The following is a 22254-nucleotide window of genomic DNA, read 5'->3' as shown; positions in this document are numbered from 1 at the left end:
CTGAAAATAAATACCAGAGCGAGGGCACTGGAAAGGAAACTGGGCATGTGAATGTGCTCCCAGGGTGGGGCTGTAGGTGAGACACTCAAAGCGGCCAGACGGTTAAACTGAAAAGCCAACAGTGGGCGGGTGGATCTTTGCATTTTACAAACTCATCGCCCGCATCCGCTCTTCTGTCCTCTCGGTGTGTGAGTGCCCTTCCCACAGCGACACTGGGATCAGAAAAGGGGAAAATCTGCACTGTGCCAAACCCGAGGGGGTCTCTCCTCCCCACCTCCCCGGTGTTCCTACCCAACCCCACCTGCTTTAAATCCGGCTCAACTCGTGTTTCACAGTCCCCGCCCCACACCCGGAGATTTGCCACAGCTCACTGTTTCTCCAACCTCTGAACAGCAGGTGAGCTCATCGCCTCTCACTCAGAAATGTAACTTTCAGAAAGAGATCGCGAGAGCACCCCCTCCCCCGCTCCGCCACCAAGCACACAAACACACGCAGCTGCAGTTCACAAACACGTACGATCCCCAGGCTCCAGCCCCCGGCCCCACTGTCTCCGTTTTCCTGGGGGAGATACCCAGAGGTTTTCAAACGTCCTCTGTGGCCTCAACTTGACAACAGCGGAAAGGATGCGCAGAATTAAAGATGCAACAAGGAAGTTTTTCTTTGACTTAAAAAATAAAGAAAAGAGTAGAATAAACAGAACCCGAAATAACAGGAAGTAGGAGTTGTACTTGCAACTCTCTATGAAGGGCAGGGCTAGCAATTAAAACTTCATATGGGGAAAAAAATCCAAAAAATTCTTAAGTCTAGCGAGGAAATAAACCTGCTGTTCTGTCAAGTGAAGGAGAGGGCGAAGAATGCGCTATTTGGACCAACTCGTGTCAGCCACCCCCGGGTCTCAGGATGACGGAGCCAGAGGACCGCCCCAGGGTCAGAAAGGGATTCCCAGCGAGATATTTTACTTGTTGGGGGTTTTGCATTATTTCTTCTGAGGCTCAGAACAGAACTGAGATCTGAGGTTGAATCACAGGACCTGAAAATTTACAAACCCTACAGTAAAGGTCAAACCTGGCTGGGTTCTTTGCCTACTATCAGTTCTAAACTCACTGCCCACCAAGAAAATGGGGGAGGAGGGGTCCCAACCACGGTCCAGGATTAAGGAGGATTTTAAAGGAGTAATTAAAGTCCTCTTTCTCTTCTACCTCTCCCATCGCCCCTTCGCCTCAGTCCAAGGGGAAGTTTACGGGGTTTTATCACGAAAAAAGTGCGCCCAGCTATTGCTTGCCAGACCTAAGCGAAACGAAAACTGCCCGGAGCGAAGTGACGTGGACTTTGAAATCAGGCACTGGATTGTCAGTGGGCAACAGCTCGCCGCCCAGGCGGGAGCCACAGCGGGAAGAGGAGGCAGGCGAATCCTGCCCTCCGGCCCCCGAAGCCCTGGCCCCGGCCTCACCCAAAGTTCCTGGAGATCTACCCAGTGCCCCCGTCGCCTCGCAAACTTGAGTCAACCGGCCAACCCCAAACGTGTGGCACAGGTGACTGAACCCAAGGCCAGCTCTGCGCCCGCACCGCCGTCCCTTTACTTCCCCCACGATCCGGGGCGTACTGCCTGGCGGTGCAAGGCCGGGACCCGGGCCCTAAGAAAGCTGCCCCCGGCCCACGTCGGGGCTGTGCCGGGGCCCCTGCTCACCTGGCCTGAGGACGGCGGCGGAGATCAAGAGGCAGAAGACCAGACGGCAGGAGGGGGCCGCCTTCGATGCCATATTCCTCCTCGTCCTCCGAAACCACCGACAGAGTCCGCGACGGAGGAGGAAGCGTCTTTCCCTGCGCCCCGCCGCGCTGCCCGCGCACTCGTGGGTCGGGACGCACGGGCAGCGGCTTCTCCCAAACACAGAGCCCCCTGGGCTGTGGCGCTGCACCTTCAGGTGTCCGCCGCACGTAACTTTCCACCACGCAGTGCCCCAGCTCCTCCTCCCTAGAACACTAGCCCTTGGCCCCTTGGCTGCTTCTCCGGGGACCGGCTACCCTCTCTCTTCCTGGGAGACACTTGAGCAATTCGGAAAGGTGTACGTGGTTCTTTTTGGCTGGTCTGTTATTTCCCTTCTCTGGGGATAATAACGATGATAATAGTGGCAAAGTAAAAAGCCGGTGATAGGAAGGAATAGCCAGGGGCGGCAACGGGGGGCGGCGGGTCCAGGCGGTCTCCTCAGGTGGGCAGCAGTGGTGGCAGCTAGAGCAGCAGCAGGGATAGCAACGGCGGCGGCAGCAGCAGCGCTCCGAGCTGCTCTGAGTGGGGAGACTGGGAGGCGTGTGTAAGCCGCCTCTTTCCTCCTCCCTCCGACTCCTCCCTCCCCCTTCTCTCCCCCCCACCGGCTTCGCAGGACGCAGCTCGGAGCAGGTGGTTGGAACGCAGATCCGCAGCCTAGAGGCGCTGCAGGACCGAGGCGCAGACTGAGCCCAGACCAGAAACCCCGCGCGGGAGCGCGCGCCCGAGTGGGCGTGGTTTCTTGGCTCCGCCCCCACAGGCCAGCGCGCCAATAAGGAGCAGACACAGAAGCCCCGCGCTCCGGGGGAGCCCCCAGAACTGGCACTTGCCCGCGGCATTCCTGGGGTGATAAGGGTAATAAAGCCTCTCTCGGTTCACGCTGCTCACCCCGCCTGTCGTGGTTCAGAAAACCAAATTACCCTTTTCTTTCCCCAAAACTCCAATCGCTTTGACTCACTCCTCGGGGGACTTTTCGGCGGCGCTGTTACAGCCTCGTTAGGAGCCAGGCAGGGCAGCAGGGGCGGGGCACTCGCCGAGTTGGGGTCCGAGGGCGGGGCCGAGGGGGAAGGAAGGGGCTGGAGGAAGCAGCAAGGGTGGGAACGGGTGTTCTGGGAGTTAACTGAAGAGCGGCGGTTGGCTGGGGGTGAAATGCGTACTGAGCTGATTCCTCCTCTTTCCTCTCCCATGCCTCACCCCCGTCTCTCGCTCACCTTTTTAAAAAAGGCAAGTGACTTGAGTGGATTGCCCGTGCCAAACAGAAGATGTTTACTTTTAACATGGGGAAATTAAATCAGGAATTTCTGAACCATACTTCGTCACACGGATTTTCCCAATGTCTACAAAGCCGAGAGCGTGTGTCTCCTCTATTTTGAATTAAGCGGCGATTTTTAAGTTGCAAACAGAAAATCCTCAAACTACCCAGATTAAAAGCCAAGCTCCTCCTTGTCAGTTCCAGAAAGCCAGGAACCCCTGCGGATGGACAGGATTCTCGGGCAATTTCTAAAGATCGAACCACCTCCCAGGCGGAACGTTGGAAGCCGCGTCGCTTTCAGATCAGGCAGAGAGCATGAAGGAGTATTTTCCTCTAGAACAGGGAGGTGGAGCTGTCCGAGCCCAAAGTGGCTCTAAATCAAGGATGAGGGATCACAAGTCTCATCCCCTGAGCTTAATAAAATACTGGCTCCAGAACCACTTCGCCAGGACGTTAAATAGCCTTTAGTGCATCCCAGGGTCACCCCTATGTGAGGCTACTCTCCCGCAGAGAATGCCAAGGAGTGATCCTCACATACTGTGCTTTCATCAGAAGGCTTGGAGTCACCAGCTAGATGGGGGTGAGAGGAGTTTGCGACAGGAGAAGCTCAATAAAACAAACACACATGCACGCGCAAAGTAATCTTTGAATTTTTTCATCTTTTCATGCTTGAAACTATTAAGTTGCATTTTCAGCTGCATTTTTTCCCCAAAAGCCTGGCTATCTTATCCTCCTGGTTCTCCTTACATTACAATAACAATATTCTAGAGTAGAGCTCTTTTTATTTTGCCTCTCAAAATAAGTACTTTCTCCCACTTGGTTTTAACATTAACATTTTATTTACATCTTATGGACCAACAGGAAGGCTAATACTATGAGGCAAATGCTTGTTTAATCAGTATTCCATAAACTAAGTTGGACTAAATTGCTAGCATTCCGATGGATTCTGTAGAATTTCACAGGAAATTGTTTGTTTGTTTTCTTTTACCAGTAGCTCTTCATAGCTTGTATTATAACAAATCATCAATCATCCTAACTACATATTTATCCAGTGTCCTCCAGTTTGTCTATCTGATCCCCTTTGGTTTGGGGTGGTAGTTAATACAGCATAATTGGTTTTTCTTATTTATCATCTGAAATTATGTTTTATTGATTTTAGAAAGGGAGAGGAAGGGAGAGAGAGACAGTGACAGAGAGAAACATCTATGTGACAGAAAAATATCAACCGGTTGCTTTCTGTATGTGCCCCAACCAGGGCTCAAACCCGCAACCTTTTGGTCAACAGGACAGCACTCCAACCACCTGAGCCTCGGGCCAGAGCATAGCATAATTGTTAAAAATAGATCTTCAAAAGGCAGATGGTCTGGCTTTGGCTCTGACATTACTAACTGCGTGATCTTGTACAACTTACTTAATCATTCTGAGCCTCAGTTTCCTTAAATGTAAACAGGGGTAACAACAGTGTCAGTCTCCTGAGATGGCTATGAGAATTGAGGTCACACAAACAGCTGGTAGGTGTAGCAGAAGGAGCTTGGGCTCTGGTGAGCAAAGTCTAGTTAAAATCCCTGTCTGCACTTACTTAGCAAGTGACTTTGACCAAAAGTCAGTCTCTCGTAAAGTGTGATGACACATTAGAGTGCCGCCTTTAAAAATGCACAGTCAAATTGGATCAAAATACATTCTATAAATTAAGAATATCCTATGTGTACACAACTATGTTTAGAATTCTGGAAGCAAATGATTTTGTGTATTATACTGACAAACAGATTATACATGTTTGTATATAATGTCAGTAGCTTTCATAATCCATTTTAGAGAGGAATTTGTCCTAGTTTAAGAATGTACCTCAATGAGCCACTTGGAACAGTAACTCCCAAGACTATTAGTCATATAGAGCTAAGGCCACAGAAGTGATGGTGAAACTACTGTGTATTAAACAACATAATAAAATAAAATTAGGAATCACAAAATAATAAAAATAAAAATAAGAATTTGGTAGAAGAGGAAGGTGCTGAGCAGAGAGGAAGACACAAAGACCAAGTCATAACAATTATGAGTTTAGAAATGGTCTAAGGCCTTTAAATATCTTTTAATAATTAGTAATAGTTATTGAAAACTTGCTATATGTTAAATTGTTTTAAGCAACTGATATGAATCAATGGAAAATTCCCCATCAAAAAACCTATGAAGTCGGTGCTATTATTACCATTTTATTCATGAAGAAAGTGAAGCTCAGAGACATGAAGTAACTTTCCCAAGGCCACACAGTGACTTACAGTATGATAAAGCCACAATTCTACCCCAGGCACTTTGATGCTGGAGGTTTATTCCTGTCCACTTTGCTCATCAGAAATGTCTAACAATGTTCGACTTTCTCTTTTGGTTGCGGGAGGAAGGGCTTAATTTAAACATAAGTTTCTTTCCTTCCTAAAATTTTAATAAAGTCTCCTGCTGTCAAACATATTTTCCTTAATAAAATTAAAAAGGCAGTGTACCCTATCTTCTTCATGAACCAGGTACAGAGCACACAAGACCATCTTCAGACTGAAATAATTAAGCATAAGCAAAAGCTTGGAGTCAGAAATAAAGATAAGCTCCTCAAAATATGTAAGCTCCTCACAATAATGTGATGAAGAGAGTCCTTAAAAGTCTAGGAAAGGTGGGGTTGGGTCCATCTTACCTAGTTCTTTTTTTTTTAAAGATTTTATTTATTTATCTTTAGAGAGGAAGGGAAGGAGAGAGGGAGAGAAATGTCAATGTATGGTTGCCTCTGGTGAGTGCCCTGCTGGGAACTGACCTGCAACCCAGGCATGTGCCCTAACTGGGAATCGAACCACCGTCTTTTGGTTTGCAGGCCCTCGCTCAATCCACTGAACTACGCCAGCCAGGGCTCACCTTACCTAGTTCTTAAGAGGAAGAGCTTTTCCTGCTGCATTTGGATAACAATCACTTTTGTTACAACTGATGATACATATCATTCCAATGACTTTTACTGTACAGTTTACTGTACAGTTTACAGGTTCATGATGCAGAGCATCACAATGGGTACTTCTTATGCCAAGAGGTAAAATGAATAATATTCAGGCAGAAGAAAATATACTCATGTTTATATACCTAGAACAGAAGAAGAGTTATATTCTGTTAATATACCTAGAACAGAAGAAGAGTTTTGCACCTTCAGTGTGAAAGAATCATCACCAGTCACTACAAAGCCAAGACAGCACAGTAAGCAAATTTCCTGATTAGAGTCTGTTGAATTCAGAGCTCAGAACCCACAGGCTCAGCCAGGAGCATTGCCCTGTAGTAAAAGATTAACCCATTAGCATGTGGCAACATGGCCAGGTCAGGCACCTGAGCATTGAAGAGTTAAGGTGATTTTTTCCCTTCTGATAACACAAGTTTCTACTGGAGATGTAATGTCACCAAAGATGGTCTGGGAGGCTAGTGACATTTGTTCTTTACCACCTTACATCATACTAGTCTGTGTCCTAATTTTTTACCAAAACATGTGTGCAAGTCAAGAGCATGCAACAAATCTAAATCATTTTCTTTTCCTCACCTCCTCATCAGTAATCACACATTTCTAACCAACACTTTTTCAATACATAGGACACTCTCTAAATATTGATGTATAAATGATAAGTAGTGAGAAGGAGTTCCTTTTTACAGAACATACACATCGAAACAAACTTATAAGGGAGGGTGATAGAAGGAGATAAAGTGTTTCCATTGAGTTTTTAGAGATGGCTCTAGTAAGGATGATTCTGGTACTCATTCCAATGTGTGTTTTTCCCTATACCACCAAGCAATTCTTGGACACCAGCTGTGTGTCCTACATTTCAACTCAATCCGAACACAACCTACCTGTAGAGAGCGGATGGAAGAGATATATAGGGTAAGGTGTGCGGAAAGAAGAGCAGGCTTCTGCACCAGTCTCCGTGTGTTCACCAACCCTGAAGTGCTACACACCACGTCCTTTGGGTTTTGTGGAGGCTTCATTACACAGGAATGATTGATTAAGTCACTGGTCATTGGTGAATGAACTTAATCTTCAGCCCTTCTGCCTTCCTTGGGAGTTGAGGGGTGGGACCAAAAGGTCAAACTTCTAATCATATGGTTGGATCTCCTGGCAAACAGCCTCTAATCCTAGGTTACCTATGAGCTTTCCAAAACTTAGCTCCTTCACAGAAAAAGACACATTTATCACTCTCGTAACATAGGAAATTCCAAGGGTTTTAGAGACTCTTAGCAGGGAATTTGTCAAAGTCCAAATAAATATTTCTTATTATAAATCAATATCACAACTAGGCAAACTAAAGTTTAGGAAACACTAAAAGAATGAGTCAAGTCCTAATGGCCAGAGTGAAATTTTTCAAAGAAACTTAACCTACAAGAGGAAGAGAGTGATAAAAACTATTTGTCATTAATGGGAATAAAACAAAAAGAATCATGCTGAGAATAGGAGCCTGAGTAGTAAATGTTCTAAGTGACCAGGGCAGGAGAGATCTTGAGTTCATACACTGATAACAAAGATTGAAATACAGGGCTAAGTGGGCTTTATATTAAGTTTAGGAAGATAGAATTATTTTAAAGGGGCACAGAAATTAATAGGTATAAGATAAAACTCTACTTCATTTCTGGAACCCAAGGGTTTTTAAGTCAATAATTTAAAAATCACTGTACATGTGGATATCTGTTTTAAGAAATAGTCCTTTGACTTGATTGTTTAATTTCAATTTTAATAGTAACATCAGTCCTTGTTTTAATAAAACTTTGTAACTCACGTCTTTAATAATGACGCTAGCTAAAAAAGATATGTCACTGGAGCTCAGGAAAGTAAAGAGTGTCAAAGCCAATGGAAAAACATTATGTTCTTATTTCAGACTGTAGGTTGCTCAGTGTCTGGGAACAAAAAGAAATGCATGGCTATTGCAGTTGAAGTAGAAATCCACTTAGTCGTTTCCCTTCCTGTGTTAGGTATGAAGAGAAAATCTAGCTAAGCTATTTAACTAGAAAATTTACACTATAACTGAAAATGGATGTCAAAAACTCTTAGTGTAGCAAACACTCATATTTCATTAGTGATTTAAAAGTATAACAGTTTGTGTTTATAACTTGAGAGTTTCTCTTCAGAGGTCTCTATGTATATATTTTTGACATTCAAATAAAATAAACAGTTCTTTCAGTTTTTTAAAGTAGTTAAGTCTATTTTCTTCAATGTTTTTAAGTATATTTTATGGATTATGCTGTTATAGTTGTCCTAATTGTTTCTCCGTTGCCCCCTCCGTACAGTACTCCCCATCCTTCTAGCAATCCCTCCCCCTTAGTTCATGTCCATGGGTCATGCATGTAAGTTCTTTGGTTTCTCCATTTCCTATACTGTTCTTAACCTCCCCCTGTCTATTTTGTTCCTACACATTAAGCTTCTAAATCCCTGCACCATTTCCCCCATTCTCTGCCTTCCTCCTCTTTGCTGATAACTCTCCAAATCATCTCCATATCTACAATTCTGCTCCTGTTCTGATTGTTTGCTTATTTTTTTCTTTTAATTCAGTTGTCAATAGTTTTGAATATGTTGCCTTTTTAATGTTTATGGTTTTGAGCTTCTTCTTTTTCCTAAATAAGTCTTCTTTTTCCTTTTAACAGTTCATATAATAAGGGCTTGGCAATGATGAGTTCCTATTTAGTTTTACATTGTCTGGGAAGCACTTTATTTGCCCTTCTATTCTAAATAATAGCTTTGCCAAATAGAGTAATCTAGGTTGTATGTCCTTGCCTTTCATTACTTTTAATACTTCTTGCCAGTCTCTTCTTGCCTGTAAAGTTTCTTTTGAAAAATCAGCTGATAGCCTTATGGGAACTTCTTGGTAAGTAACTCTTCCTTTTTCTTGCTGCTTTTCAAAGATTCTCTCTTTATCTTTAACCTTTGGCATTTTAATTATGATGTGTCTTGGTGTTGTCCTCTTTGGGTCCAATTTGTTTGGGACTCTTTGCTTCCTAGACTTGTATGTCTATTTCCTTTGCCAAATTAGGAGAGTTTTGTTTCATTATTTTTTTCAAATAAGTTGTCAATTCTTGTTCTTCCTTTCCTCCTTCTGGCACCCCTACAATTCAGATGTTGTTACTTTTAAAGTTGTCCCAAAGCCTATCCTCAGTTTTTTGAAGTCTTTTTGTCTTCCTGTATTCTGACCGAATGCTTTTTCCTTCCTTGTGTTCCAAATCATTGATTTGATTCTCACCTTCTTCCTCTCTTCTTTTGGTTCCCTGTAGATTTTTCTGTATTTCACTTGGAACACAAGTGAGCTTGTGTAAGCTTCATTTCTTCCCTTATGTTTTTGCTATATTTAATGAGCTCTTTGAGTATCCTGATTACCAGTGTTTTGAACTTTCCAACTGATAGGTTCACTATCTACATTTCATTTAGTTCTTTTTCTAAGTTTTTTTTCTTTTCTTTCATTTGGTCCATATTTCTTTGTCTCGTCAATTTGGCAGCCTCCCTGTGTTTGTTTCTATGTATTAGACAGAGCTGCTTTGACTCCTTGTTTTAGTGGGGTTGCCTATTGTAAAAAAGGTACCTGTAAATTGTGTGGGGCAGATCCTTAAATAATCACCAGGGTGGGGCAACCCTCTTCATCACTTTGTGACTCTGTGTTGGGGGAGGGCTGAGAGAGGGGCCAATGCCACTGCCTGGTTTCTGAAGGTTTGCTTGGCACTCGCCCTGTTTCCAGTCACTTTACCTACTTTCCATATGCAACTGGTACCCTTCCAGCTGTAGTCCTGATGGTGAAACCCAGAGTGGGTGGGTTTGAATGCATTCTAAATCTGTGTGAGCCTTTTAAGCAATGAAAATCCAGCCATTTATTCCACTGCCCCAACCCCCACTGGTTTTTATAGCCAGAGGTAATAGGGATTTCTATTCTGGTGCTGAAACTCTGGGTTGTGTGGTCTGGCCTGGGGCTGGGATCCCTTGCTCCCAAGGTATCTCTCCTGATTTTTATCCACCACACGTGAATGTGGGACCATCTGTTCCACTGCCCTGTTCTGCTGCCTACCGATGCCCACCCCTCCCCACACTACATCACCACCCCCACAATGTTTGTGACTCAGCTCCTCCTGCCCATCTGGATGGATGTGGCTTCTTTTAATCCTTGGTTGTTGGACTTCTATACACTTGATTTTCTAATGGTTCTGGCTGTTATTTGTTTTTGAGATCTGGCTATAATTCTTTCCACGGTTGTGCGAGGAGGTGAAGTGTGTCTACCTTACACCTCCATCCTGACTGCAAGTCCAGTTCTTTAAGTTTTGAGTAAATAGAAAGTGACTCAAGGCATGGTTTTTCAAATGTGAGCTACCTTAAAAGAAATTTCAACTTCATTAATTCTAAAGAAATCCTCCAGAGTTATCTCTACTTGCTTTTTCATGTACCATTATGATCCATGGCAATCTCATTCAGAAATTTGAGGTGGAAATATAATAACTGTAGAAATATGAAAACAGTATATATCTGATTTATTTAAAAACAAATAGATCACCATGGATTTAATGGACTCCTGGAAAGCCAGGTGCATTAAATACTAGGCCTAGGTTATCCATACTATTTCCCTTTAAAATAAGTAAGGTCATTGAATTTACAGGAAAGTATTAAGAAACAATTGTTAGATAAACATAATTTCTAAGGAGTGACACTAATTAGAAAAATGATTAAGATTCACTTATTATGTTATATAAAATAGAACCTTATAATACTAAGGCTTTTCAGAGCCTTACAAGTAATTTAGATGAAGACCTTTCGATCTTTATTTAAATACATAACTTTTTCTTGTAAGGTAGGTTTGTCTTGATGTCCTACTTCCTATTTCCCCCTTATTATAGCTGTTCAACCCATAGTGGCCTCCTCATTATCCCTAAATACACCTGCATATTCAAACGCCAGGGCCTTTGCACTTGTTGTTTCTAATACTTAGAACTCTGTCTCCCAATTATTACTGTAGTTTACGCCATCACCTCCCTCTAGGCGTCTGCTCAAATGTTACTTTCTTATAACACTTTCCATGAATCACTACTTAAAATTTAAATTCCCATCCCCAGAAGTCCTTATCTCCCTTTCTTCATTCATTTTCTTTCTCCAGAGACTCTATTCTCACATAACATGTTTATTTAACTTATTTATCTTGAATATCACCAGCCACTCTCTACCAGCATGAAAGCTCAACAAAGACAGGAATTTGTGATGGTTTGATTCTCTGCTATATGCCTGGAATAAACAGACACAGAGTAGATCCACAATGCTACTTGATTAATGATTTCATCAAATCATGAATACATAAATAAGCAGTAAATTGTTGGGCAAGGTAATTAAAAAATGGATAAAGTCCGGCTTCTTTGACTACAGTTTGATAGGCAGCCTTTAGACACTTGAAGGCTTTTCAGCATAGCTAAAAAAACTCATGGAGCCAGTCTCAATACATCATATAAAAGATGAGGTAATAGAGGTCCCAGGAACCAGAGACTTAACCAAAATTCACAAAGCTATTAGTACCACTATACTCAAGTAAAAATGAACCACTTTCTGGTACAGTAAATACACAAGATACCGTGTGACTTTTAAGTCAGATTCTCAGCATAATAAAATGTTTGGAGGCCTATCAGATAGTATTAATCAATTTCAAACACAGGGCATTTATCTAGAAACTTTTCAGAACAAACATTTTGAATAATGTTCTGTAAGTTCTTCACTAAGGCATAATTATATATGCAGACCAATACTGCAAAGTCTACAGAGGTGGTTCAGTATTTAAGATTTTAAGCTTCAGTGTTCCTTATACTTTGTTCTTTACAGGCTGTATTTGGCAAAATTAAAATTCAAAGCAATGTATTCCACAAACATAGATGATTCATAACCTACTCAGCTAACAGTGTTATAGAACAAATATTTAATTTAATTTCATGTCCAGCATTTTAACATTGCATGGAAGTGTTTAATGCATTTCGTTTTTCTTTTTGAGGGCTAGAAATGTACTTAATAATCATACCTGAAGGTAAAAAGCTTGTGAGAAAATACAATACATATTAAAACAACTATATAAGCCAATGAATAAAGATGATTTATAAACATGTGTGTATATGCTTTCACTGAAATTACAAAAATCTGTGATGTGTTCTAGTTGGCAGAGATGCAAATTAAATGATTTTTGGCTATTGCTTTCAGTTTTGAAATTCTGTTAAAAGTAGTTAAATTGATACATCTTTTAAGAAAAATAAGTTGCCTTTTTAGAAAGAATGACATCCAAGTTATAGAGTGAAGCATTCTGTCCAAGAGTAGTTAACATATCAAGTTAGAAGAGAATCCCCAAAAGGAATACCTCTCAATTATTTTTTCCTAGACTTAATGACATTTCAAAAGAGTCCCAGGTCCAGGGTTATTCCTCAGATAATTATTTTTTCAGAGAAATATTCAGTTCAGGGTTTTTTTACTGCCACATGGATATTTTAGTTTTAGTTTTAATTTTTATTTATTGTTTATCCTATTACAGTTGTTTCAATCCCCCCCCATTCACACCCTTCACCCATCCCATCCCCCACTTCCATAGTCAATCCCCATTCTGTTGTCTATGTCAATGGGCCCTTCATATAGGTTCCTTAACTAAGCCCTTCACCTTCTTACAAATAGTCCCCACTTCCCTGCTCCCCTCTCACAGCTGCCAGTCTGTTCCATGATTCTGTGCTTCTGGTTCTATTTTACTCATTAGTTTATTTTGTTCATTGGATTCCTCTTATAAGTGAGAACATACGGTATTTGTCTTTCACTGACTGGCTTGTTTCACTTAGCATAACAGTCTCCAGTTACATCCATTTACCTTCAGTTGCTGTTACAAAAGGTAGGGATTCCTTTTATTCCTTTAATACTACACAATTTCCTCTATTGTGTAGTATTCCATTGTGTAAATGTAGCAGAGTTTTGCAATCCACTCATCTGCTGATGGTTACTTAGGCTGTTTCCAAATCTTGGCTATTGTAAATAAAGCTGCTATCTGTATGTCCTTGATGGAGAAGTGCCCATTTGAGTTCAGGATTAAATGAACACTAAATCTACCTTTAAATGCAAAACACATCAAAGGCAGCTTGAGAAGTGTGGAGAGAAGGGGTATCACATGCAGTTAGCCTGACTGACCAGGTGGACTTTACTTACTCGTGTCTTTTCCCCATAACAGCAACATAGTCATCTTCTATTCTCACTTCCCACCACCTACAGTCTTCAACTTTCTTCCAGAAGACAAAGAAAAACTCCCAAATTACTCTATCTTGAGGTGATTCTTTACCATACACTCAAATTCCTGCCATGAAATTTAAGATGAGTAGTCTTTCCAGTTCTAAAATGATCAGCATCTCTGCCTTTCCTTTCCTCCCAATTAACACCTTGCCTTTCACCTGTTCTTCGAAGGCTCAGTATTTTGCATGAAATAATAAAGCCATGATAATTTATGAATGAAAGAATGAATGTATTGTGACCTGTGTGACAGTGAAGGAAATGCCCAAAGAGTGATGAGTCATAGACCAGCGAAACAAAAGTAAATAAATTAGCATATCTTAGGATGTAGGCAAAGAAAGAAATTTAGTTCTTGGTGATTCCTCAACCCCTCTCCTCTGCCTTTTTTCTTTATAAGAGAGACATTATTTTCATATTCTTTCTTAGTCAGCTGACATTTGTCATGGGGTCAAGAAATTTCCTACTGAGGTTTTTGTAATGATCCAGATATTTTCAACTGAAAGTCACAAAAACCCACTCCAATGACCTTAATGAAACCCAACCAAAAGGAAAAAAGAAAAAAAAGACCAACAACAACCAAAAAAAAAAACCACCCAACAAACAAACCCTCAAACAAAACAAAAAACAGGATGACTATTGGTTTAAATAACTGGGAACCCCAAAAGTCTGTATAGTATTTATATAATTAGGCATAGCAAGATCCAGACATTTGAGCAAAGTTTGAAGGACAAGGCTTTTTGTCCTTCCCATATCTTGGCTTTATATTCCTTTGCTTGTCTTTAATTGTTTTCTGAATTTTCTCTGCAGCAGCTGAACATCCTCCACAATGAAGAGGAAATTACCTTCAGATAAGAGCCTCTATATCCACACATATTAAAATCCTAACGGAAGAGATATTCTCTTAGTGCTGGAAAAGGTTTGATTGGCTTTGCCCATCTCTAGAGTAATTTACTGTGAATAAGAAGATCCAGGACCATAGTAGGTCACTGACCAGGCCTAGGTCATATATCCAACCATGCAGCCAGGGGGCAGGTGGGCATCATGTTTGACAGCATCTCAAAGTCACAGGGATTGGGGCCATACCCCAGGGAGTATGCAGAAACAGTAGACATCCACTTCATTTCCTTTGGATTATTATTTTCTGGTTCTTAGAACAAATATGTTTTCTAACCAGGCTGTGTGTGAGTTTTGATTATCAGAAGGGAAAAATAGAAATACTCTGCCACATGGGAAACATAATTTTATTTTCCCTATTTTTTTCTTTTCTTTTTTTTTATTTTCCCTATTTTTTTTTTCTTTTAAAGGTCTAGATTACTGGCACTGAGAAACAACAGGCATTATTTTCAGGTACTAGCTAATGATTTTTCCTCCTCAATATCCTATGCACTGTCTGGTTATGTGGGGAATAAGGGAAGCATTGCTTTTCTTTTATGCTTAGAAAGATATAGAATAATGTGTAAATTAAGTATTCTGAGGTACTTGCAAATATGTTTATATTCCTTGGATATAACTTCAACGAAATGTACATTTAGTCAGTCTGACAGAAAAAGCAGGACCTCTTTTGAAGGTAAGCTCAAAGTAATTCTTTCCAACTTTATTGTCTATAGTTTTGGTATGGCTTATTTTCCATCAATTTATTGGCTTAATCTGCCTGTTATTGTCCTTGCCATAAAGAAAAAGTAGATAAATAGCCAGAAATTTATATTGACCAATCTTTATGATTCATCTAGTACTGATTTCAATCCTGTAAGTATGTTTTCAGTTTTAACAGTCATTAAGACAAGTGCCTGCTGACAGTTTCAGATAAAATAAGTCAAGGTTTAGACCTTATTTTTTCAAGCGAACTGTTATCCTTCAGGAATGGTGATTTTAAGCAAGTAACTGTCCCCAACCAAATCTAAACCATGCTGTCTACTTGATGTAACCACAATTAGTTCAACCCATCTACTTTCTCTGAATATAACTAACATAATCCCCATTCCAGCCTTCACTCATTACCTCTTTTTTTCTCCAAAAATTATTCCAAATCTTCTCTACTTCTCCTCTAACCCGCTGTCCAAATGTCTTTTCCTCCATGGTACAGTTGTATGCTGGAAGTTTTCCAGGGCTCCTTGTGAACGTCACTTCCGGATACTGCATTCAGTGATCTTATGTTGGCAGCCTGAAATCCACTCTTGTGAAATTATTGACACCCTCTGGGAATTGGAAATTAGCAAACACTTCAAATCAAAGTTGTTTTCATTTTTCAGGTCTGGCCATAAAGCATTCCCTAGCATATTCTTGTCCACGGAACTGACTTCAGTCTTCACTTACCACTTAATAGTTTCTAAGAGCCTAAGCTTGATGTCAAACTGAAGTTCAAGTTCTGGCTCATCTGTTTAGTATTTATGTGACACTGAGCTAATTGCTTCACCTCTTTAAGTCAGTTTTATTAAGTAAAGTAACACATGTGCAGCCCCTGCCACAGGAAAGTACTAAACAACATTAGGCATTTCTACAGTAGCCTGTGATGCTTCACGTGTATACTGTTCAAGGTTTTGACGAGCTATGGTTCTGGCTGTATATGGATATCATTTGCATGTGCTCTTTCTGTTACCATAAAACCCCATTCTTAAAAAGGGTCATCATAATATCCTGCTTAGTGTATTTGCTAAAGAGGGAATCCACAGTAAATGCTACTTTAGGGGATATTTGTAGAGTAGACAATTCAGATAGTCAGAAATGTATTCCCAATGATGCCTGAAATGATTTTAAGAGAATATAAAGTCAGCACCAACTAGTGAGGACAGCATGAAGTCAGGTGTAAGGATTTTTTAAGCTCCAGTCTCTAAACATAGCATATAAAAAGGGCAAGAACTCCACGCTTAGAGAATTCTATTCTGAGTTCCAGTTCTTTCTCTAATTAGCCCTGCAGACTTCACCAAGCTCTGACCTCAGTTTCCTCATCGGTTAAATGGACTTAACAGTAGCTTTGTACTTAGCCTCAAGAGTGAGGAGGGTCGAACGTTTTACTAGATGCTAAATGTGAGGACAGTAGTCTCTAAATAAAAGGGGCTGTTATTATTCTTCCATTAGTTGATTGTGTGGTTTACTTTCCTTAAACTTCATAGACTTTGACAATACTTGTAAAAGTTGGAGGGCTGATTCTGAGTCCTCTTAAGAGGCCTTTTAAATAGAAGACTTGATGCCAATATTTCTGGTGCCTCGTGACTCCTGGCTCAGGTTCCCATAATCTATACAGAAAGTTTCAAACTAGTGTCCCTACCATCTGGCTCTTCTCTTCATTCTTCAGACTTCTCCCATTATCTTAAGGCAGACAGACACAAAAATTGATCATGTCACTCCCTTTCTTTAAAATCTCCCCTGGAGTCATTTTACTTACAAGACAAAAGCTCAACCTATAACCCAAAACCTCTAAAGTCCTTGAATTCTTGCTCTTAGTTTCGTATCACAACACTCTCTTGTGAACCCCGTGCTTCAGTCAGCTTGAACTCGCTGTTTCCTAAACACGCCACGGCAGCCTGTCTTAATGGGTGGCATCACATAGATAGTTTCCTCAGTCTGAAGCGCATCTACCACTCCCATCCCTTTGTTTTACTGGGATGCTCCTACTCATATTTCAAGACCCACCACACCTGTCAAGTTGCTTTTTAAGCCTTTCCTGATTCCCCTAGGCAGTGTTAGTCATGCTGCTTCTGTATTTCTAGGAACTAGCACTTAGTTCTCTGAATTATATTTATGTTTACAAGTCTGGCTCCTCCACTGAAATGGTGAATTCTTAGTAGTGATGGGCCACAAGTCTGGAGTCAGACTGTCTGGTTCACCCGCTCCACCCCTGAGCTCCCCAACACATAGTAGATATATGAGCTTGAAGAAGCTCCTTAACTTACTTAATCCAAGTTTTCTCACCTATAAAATGAAATGCTTCTTTCTAAGTGTTCACATAATAACTAAAAGAGAAAATGCAGGTAAAGCTCCTACTCCTATGCCAGACACATAGTGAGGGCTCAGTGAATAACATTATAGAAGATGATGTTGATGAGGTCAGAAGGAGGAAAGTAACAAAAAAGAAACCTCATTTACCTTTTCAGTCCCTGGGCCACTTCCCAGCTTCTGATACCTATTAAGTGCTCAGTGCATGTTTGTTGAAGGAATATTTGCACCACTTTAAAAGGCAACTAAGACAACAAATACCACCTTTTTGTCATGCCTCAGGCCACGATTTTGAATGAACTTTTGGCATGCCAGATACTGCAATGTTGTTGAAGAAGAGGAATAGAGGAGGAAAAAGAGGGAAGAGAAGCGAAGAGAGAACTGTTGTGTTGGGGATACAGAGTACAGGTCAACAGTTCCCTACTCCGCAATTTTGTCTAAGCACTTCAGTTGGTTTTGTTATCAAGAACTACAACAGGCTAAAAAAAAAAAAAGAAAGAGAAAAAAGATAGGAGAAGTAAGTACAGATTGCCAGTCTGGAGAGCAGCCCCACCAGTAGGCATTACTTGGGTCCAAGGCCAGTCACAGCAAACTTCTTTGATGTGCTTCCACAGCCTGAGGGCAAAGCAGCAGCCCAGTCGGGGGCTGGAATGCGAGGGTCTGGGAATGAAAATGTGAGTCCCTGCAGGGAGGGAGGGACAGATCTCACTTAATAATGAAACCCCTGGACTAGAAAGGAGGGAACATTGAGAATAGAAGACCAAATTAGCAGAATAATATACTCTGAAGGCATTTAAGCCGAAACAAACTTGACACACAGGGCATTAAAATTGAGACTTCTTTTAATTAATCCAAAAGACCAGGCTGGAATTAGATTAGGGGTGCGGTGAGACTGGGAAAAGAGAAAGTAAACTGGGAAAGGCAAACGGAAGAATTGGGGAGAAAATCGATGCTGTTTAATTTATTCAACAACAACAACAAAAAAAAAAGGCGGAGAAGGGAGGAAAAATTATGCTCCCCTGTTTTCATTAAAAAAAAAAAGGATGCTCCCCAGACCAGGAGTCGCCGCTGACTCCCTTTTGCGCTTGGTAGAGAAAAACAAAACAAACATAAAAACATAATGAAACAAGCAAAAGGGAGGAGTTTATGTCTTCTTTTCTTCCTGCCTTTGTCCAACCGAGTGTTTCCTTCAGCCCCTGAGCCCGAGAGCGCGATGTGTTTTTCTTAATTCCTCCTTTGCTGTTTAAGAGCCGCGTCCTCTGGGCTCCCAGCGGCTGGTATCCATTCTCCAGACGCGATTTGGGTTTGATCTGGAGACTGCACAGGCCAGGAAGCTGAGCCAATTCTCTCTCCCAGTAGTTTTTCTCTCCTGTTCTGGTCCCTTCCTTTCTCTTCCCTCAGTCCCTCCGCTCCTCTGCCCAGCTGTTCTCCTCTGGCACCTGTTCCTTACCCGCATCTGCCACCTGGGAGCCCGGAAGAGGGAGCATTGTAGCCCCCGGAGAATTGCCAGTTTCAAAAGGAACTCGCACCTTTCCTCTTTAAGAAACCATCCTTTGAGAGGAGAGCGTTTTCCTTGGTAGAGGACTTTTCTGTCTACATCCGTAGGAAGAGACACCACTATTGGAGCGTGCACTGCTCTGGTAGCGACCTGGAAAGCCTGGCTGGATGCGCGGTGAGCTCGTACCCTTGCCACCTGGTGAGGGGACCGCCTGCCCTAAGATCGAGTGGCTCCTGCCTCGCCCAGAAGAGGTCGTGGTCGAGATGTGGTCTCTTAAAATTGCCCTGAAATTCTGTTTTTCCAGGTGAAGGCCAAGGCCTTCCTCTTTGGTCAGAAGCCCATTGATGCATCATTTCGGGAAGTGAGTAGACTGACATACCTAGAAAAACATTATAAATATGCTAAACAATAAAACAAATAAGTGTCCATGTCCTGTCACTATCTTCAGCAATAAGTCCAAGGTTTTTCCTTTTCCTTTTCTTTTCTCTTCTCCCTTTCTTTTCTTTTCTTTTCTTCCTTTCTTCTTTTGGGGGCAGTGGGGGAGGGGGCCGTCTGGGAACAGTCCTAGTAGCCCGAGTCTCCCATTAATTTTCCATTATAAAATGGCACTACATTCCAGACAATGTCTCGATATGATAATTGCGCTCGAATCGACACCTGAACCTACCAAGAATAAATACGACTATTACTACTGGAAAAAACTTTTTAGGAATCAAGAATGCGTAACTTCTGGAAGGGCACCACTTGAATTGCTGGTCTGGAAACCAGAAATAAGATTGTGAAGTACCACACAATGCTGCCGAGTTGATTGCATAAAGTGAGAAGCCTGCACATATCTTGGAGGTTCTGGGGGATTGTATTATATTTAGGTGAGAATGCTGCTCTTGGCATAATTGATATGTAGACAGTTCTTGAATCAATGTAGGAAACAAAAATCGTAAGAAATTCTTGGGTAATATCTGAGAGAGAACATTTAATTCTCTACCACTTGAAAAAAGGGAACAGTTCAGCTTTCAAAATGTATCTCCACTATACAGTCAGCCAATAAAATATAATCCCCACTCAAGCAATTAGAGAGCATGGCATTGCAGTTAGGATTTTTAGCTTGGTTAAAGCAAATAAAAAATACTGTAGAAGAAATGAGATCAAACTTGTTGAAACTTGGATTTGCAGAAATATAAGGTAGCTTGGAGAAGATGATCTCAGGTGGAAAATGACCTTTTTATTATGTGCAGGAAGGCATTAGGATGTCAGAAGACATGCTGGAAAGGAGATTTATTACCATAAGCACAGCTGACAAGTTCCGTTTTGTTGAGTATTTTGATGGAGGAAGGAAGCCAGCGTTTCAGGAGGTGATTAAAAGCCTCTGCAAAGGGTTCAGTAATCCAAGAAGACCTGAGTGGGGAAGGAATGTGTTACTCTCCGCCTTCTGAAAGGCTCCTGGGAGCCTCAAGGACCCTTCCCCCAGAGATTTGTTTATTCCTTGTCAGAACATTTGGACAATGTGGATTATATGATATAGGAGATGGAATGGATATTCTGTCTGTGTGTGTATGTGTGTTCTTGTGAAATTTCAGTATAGATCATTTTTGTAGTAACATGGAGTTATATGTATATATTATTTTACCTTTTGAAGGCCACATTCATTTGATACATGCACATACCTTGTGTTGCTGAGACAGGCTAAGGTTAGAATGCTCTCTTTAAAGATAAGGAAATGGGGCAGAAATGAGGAAAGTGATTTCCCCATTGTCCTTTTCTCTTTGCCACAAAACCCTTCACGGGATTTGTGACTCATCACACGACCTTTAAACCCACATGGGACCTCCCGACATCCTCTTTTCTTGGTATTTCCCCTTCTTTGTAGTTTGAGTACTTAGTTGAAATTCTGTTGAAATTTTTGACACTTCTCTAAACTCGTTGCTGTCTAGTCTTCCTTGCTTTGTTTTTCTCCTTAACCCTTCTATTTAATATACTTTAAATTTTACATGCTTGTGATTGATTTCTTTTCCTTTCCTTTCCTTTTCATTTCTTTTCCTTTCCTTTCCTTCTTCCTTTTTTGCTTTTCTGCTCCAGAGAATACCATCAGTGAAGACATGAAATTATTTTTAAGGAATGGTGTTTGGAGGGTGTGGGGACTTTTCTTCTGCTGTATCCCCAGTGCTAACGGAAGTGTCTAGTAAATAGTAGGTGCTCAACACATATTTGTTAAATGAATGTATGTATACATAAAAGAACAAATGCTTGAAAAAGGTGTATTTGTCCATTTGGATCTAATCAGTATCTCTCTGTCACTGCTTTTTGTAAGGGATGTTTGCTAATTATTCATAACTACTTAAAAGAAAAATAATGAAATTAAGCTCCCTGTAGGTCTCTGGACACTTGCTATGGAGATGATATTTCTTCTCTGTTTCCGTTAGTTTTTTCTGACTATCAACTAACTGTTGTGTTGGCATCCTTTTTAGATTGTCAAATGATGTCTCTGCTAGAGGCATGGAATATTTTTCTGTCTATGTCTTTGCTGCCTCCTACTCCCCCTCACCTTTCTCTCTGCACAACCCTCAGGAAATGCCCCTTGAAGACACACAGCCAGGAATGTATTTTTTCCTGGACCAATGCATTTTACTTAGGATCTTTCTAGACTTTTTCCTCCCTCATTAAATTTTACCTACCACTTTCTCCGTTGCCTCTGATGTCTGCCTTCCATACTGTTTTTATGCTTTCTAGGTAATATATTTTTATTTTGTGAAAATCAAGGTATATCAGTATTGGAAGCCCACATAATACAGCTTCTCTCCCAGCGGAGCAAATCCTTCTACATCACTGACAAGTGAGAGGCAGCATGGCTGAGAACTCAGTCTTTAGACATGAGACAGATGTGCATTCTGCCTTTTACCGATTATATGACTTTGGGAAAATAACTTAGCCTCTATACGCTTCAAGACCTTCATTTACAAATGATGTCAAAACAAATCTCATCTTTTATTAGGGCCACTGTATTTAATAGGGAAAAGCAGGGAGAGAAGATGGAATGATTCCTTGCCAGTTATAACTAGTAATAAATATTAGCTATTACTAGTAAGGTCTTTGATAAATGGTCTTCCAACTCCATTTCAAGGCCTTCAGAGTTGGGGAAGGAGATCGGTGCTTTCTTGAGTCAGTCAGATATTTTTGAAGACACTTTGTCCATGTGCTGCAAAGATCCTTTAGAACGAGCCTAACCCTGTTTTGTTATAGCTTCCATCCATTGGTCCTGAGGGTTTTCTTGGAGAAACATAGCACACATAGGTATTGTCATGAACTAAAGATTTGTGTCCCCTACAAATTCATACGTTGAAACACAACTCTTCAGTGCAATAGTATTTGAAGATGGGGCTTCAGGGAAGTAGTTAAATTTAGATGAGGTTATGAGTGGTGCTGTCACAATGGGATTAGTGCCTCAAAGGAGGAGGAAGAGACAACAGAGCCACCCAGTCTGTTGTTAAAGCCACCCAGTCAGTGCTATTTTCTTACAGTACCCGAGCTAACCAAGACATGTGCCC

At 41.3% G+C, this 22254-nt stretch overlaps 1 protein-coding gene across 2 annotated transcripts in view; it reads right to left on the bottom strand.

The window, feature by feature from the left end:
- The window catches only part of ALCAM (activated leukocyte cell adhesion molecule), a 209992-nt gene extending 207727 nt beyond the window's left edge, over nucleotides 1-2265 (bottom strand). The window contains exon 1 of one of the 2 annotated variants that reach the window (XM_037063332.1): nucleotides 1688-2265. In XM_037063332.1, coding sequence (XP_036919227.1) covers nucleotides 1688-1760 — 73 coding nt within the window. In that variant the 5' untranslated portion in view covers nucleotides 1761-2265. The remainder of the gene's footprint in view (nucleotides 1-1687) is intronic. The other variant, XM_037063331.1, reaches the window with a different exon arrangement.
- Nucleotides 2266-22254: the final 19989 nt, after the last annotated feature.

Source organism: Sturnira hondurensis, unplaced genomic scaffold (genome assembly GCF_014824575.4).
Source record: "Sturnira hondurensis isolate 20B ecotype Veracruz unplaced genomic scaffold, ASM1482457v3 Scaffold0014432, whole genome shotgun sequence".
Lineage (NCBI taxonomy): Eukaryota > Metazoa > Chordata > Mammalia > Chiroptera > Phyllostomidae > Sturnira > Sturnira hondurensis.
The sequence above is the reverse complement of the archived record's forward strand: the minus strand, read 5'-3'. Positions and strand labels throughout refer to the sequence as shown.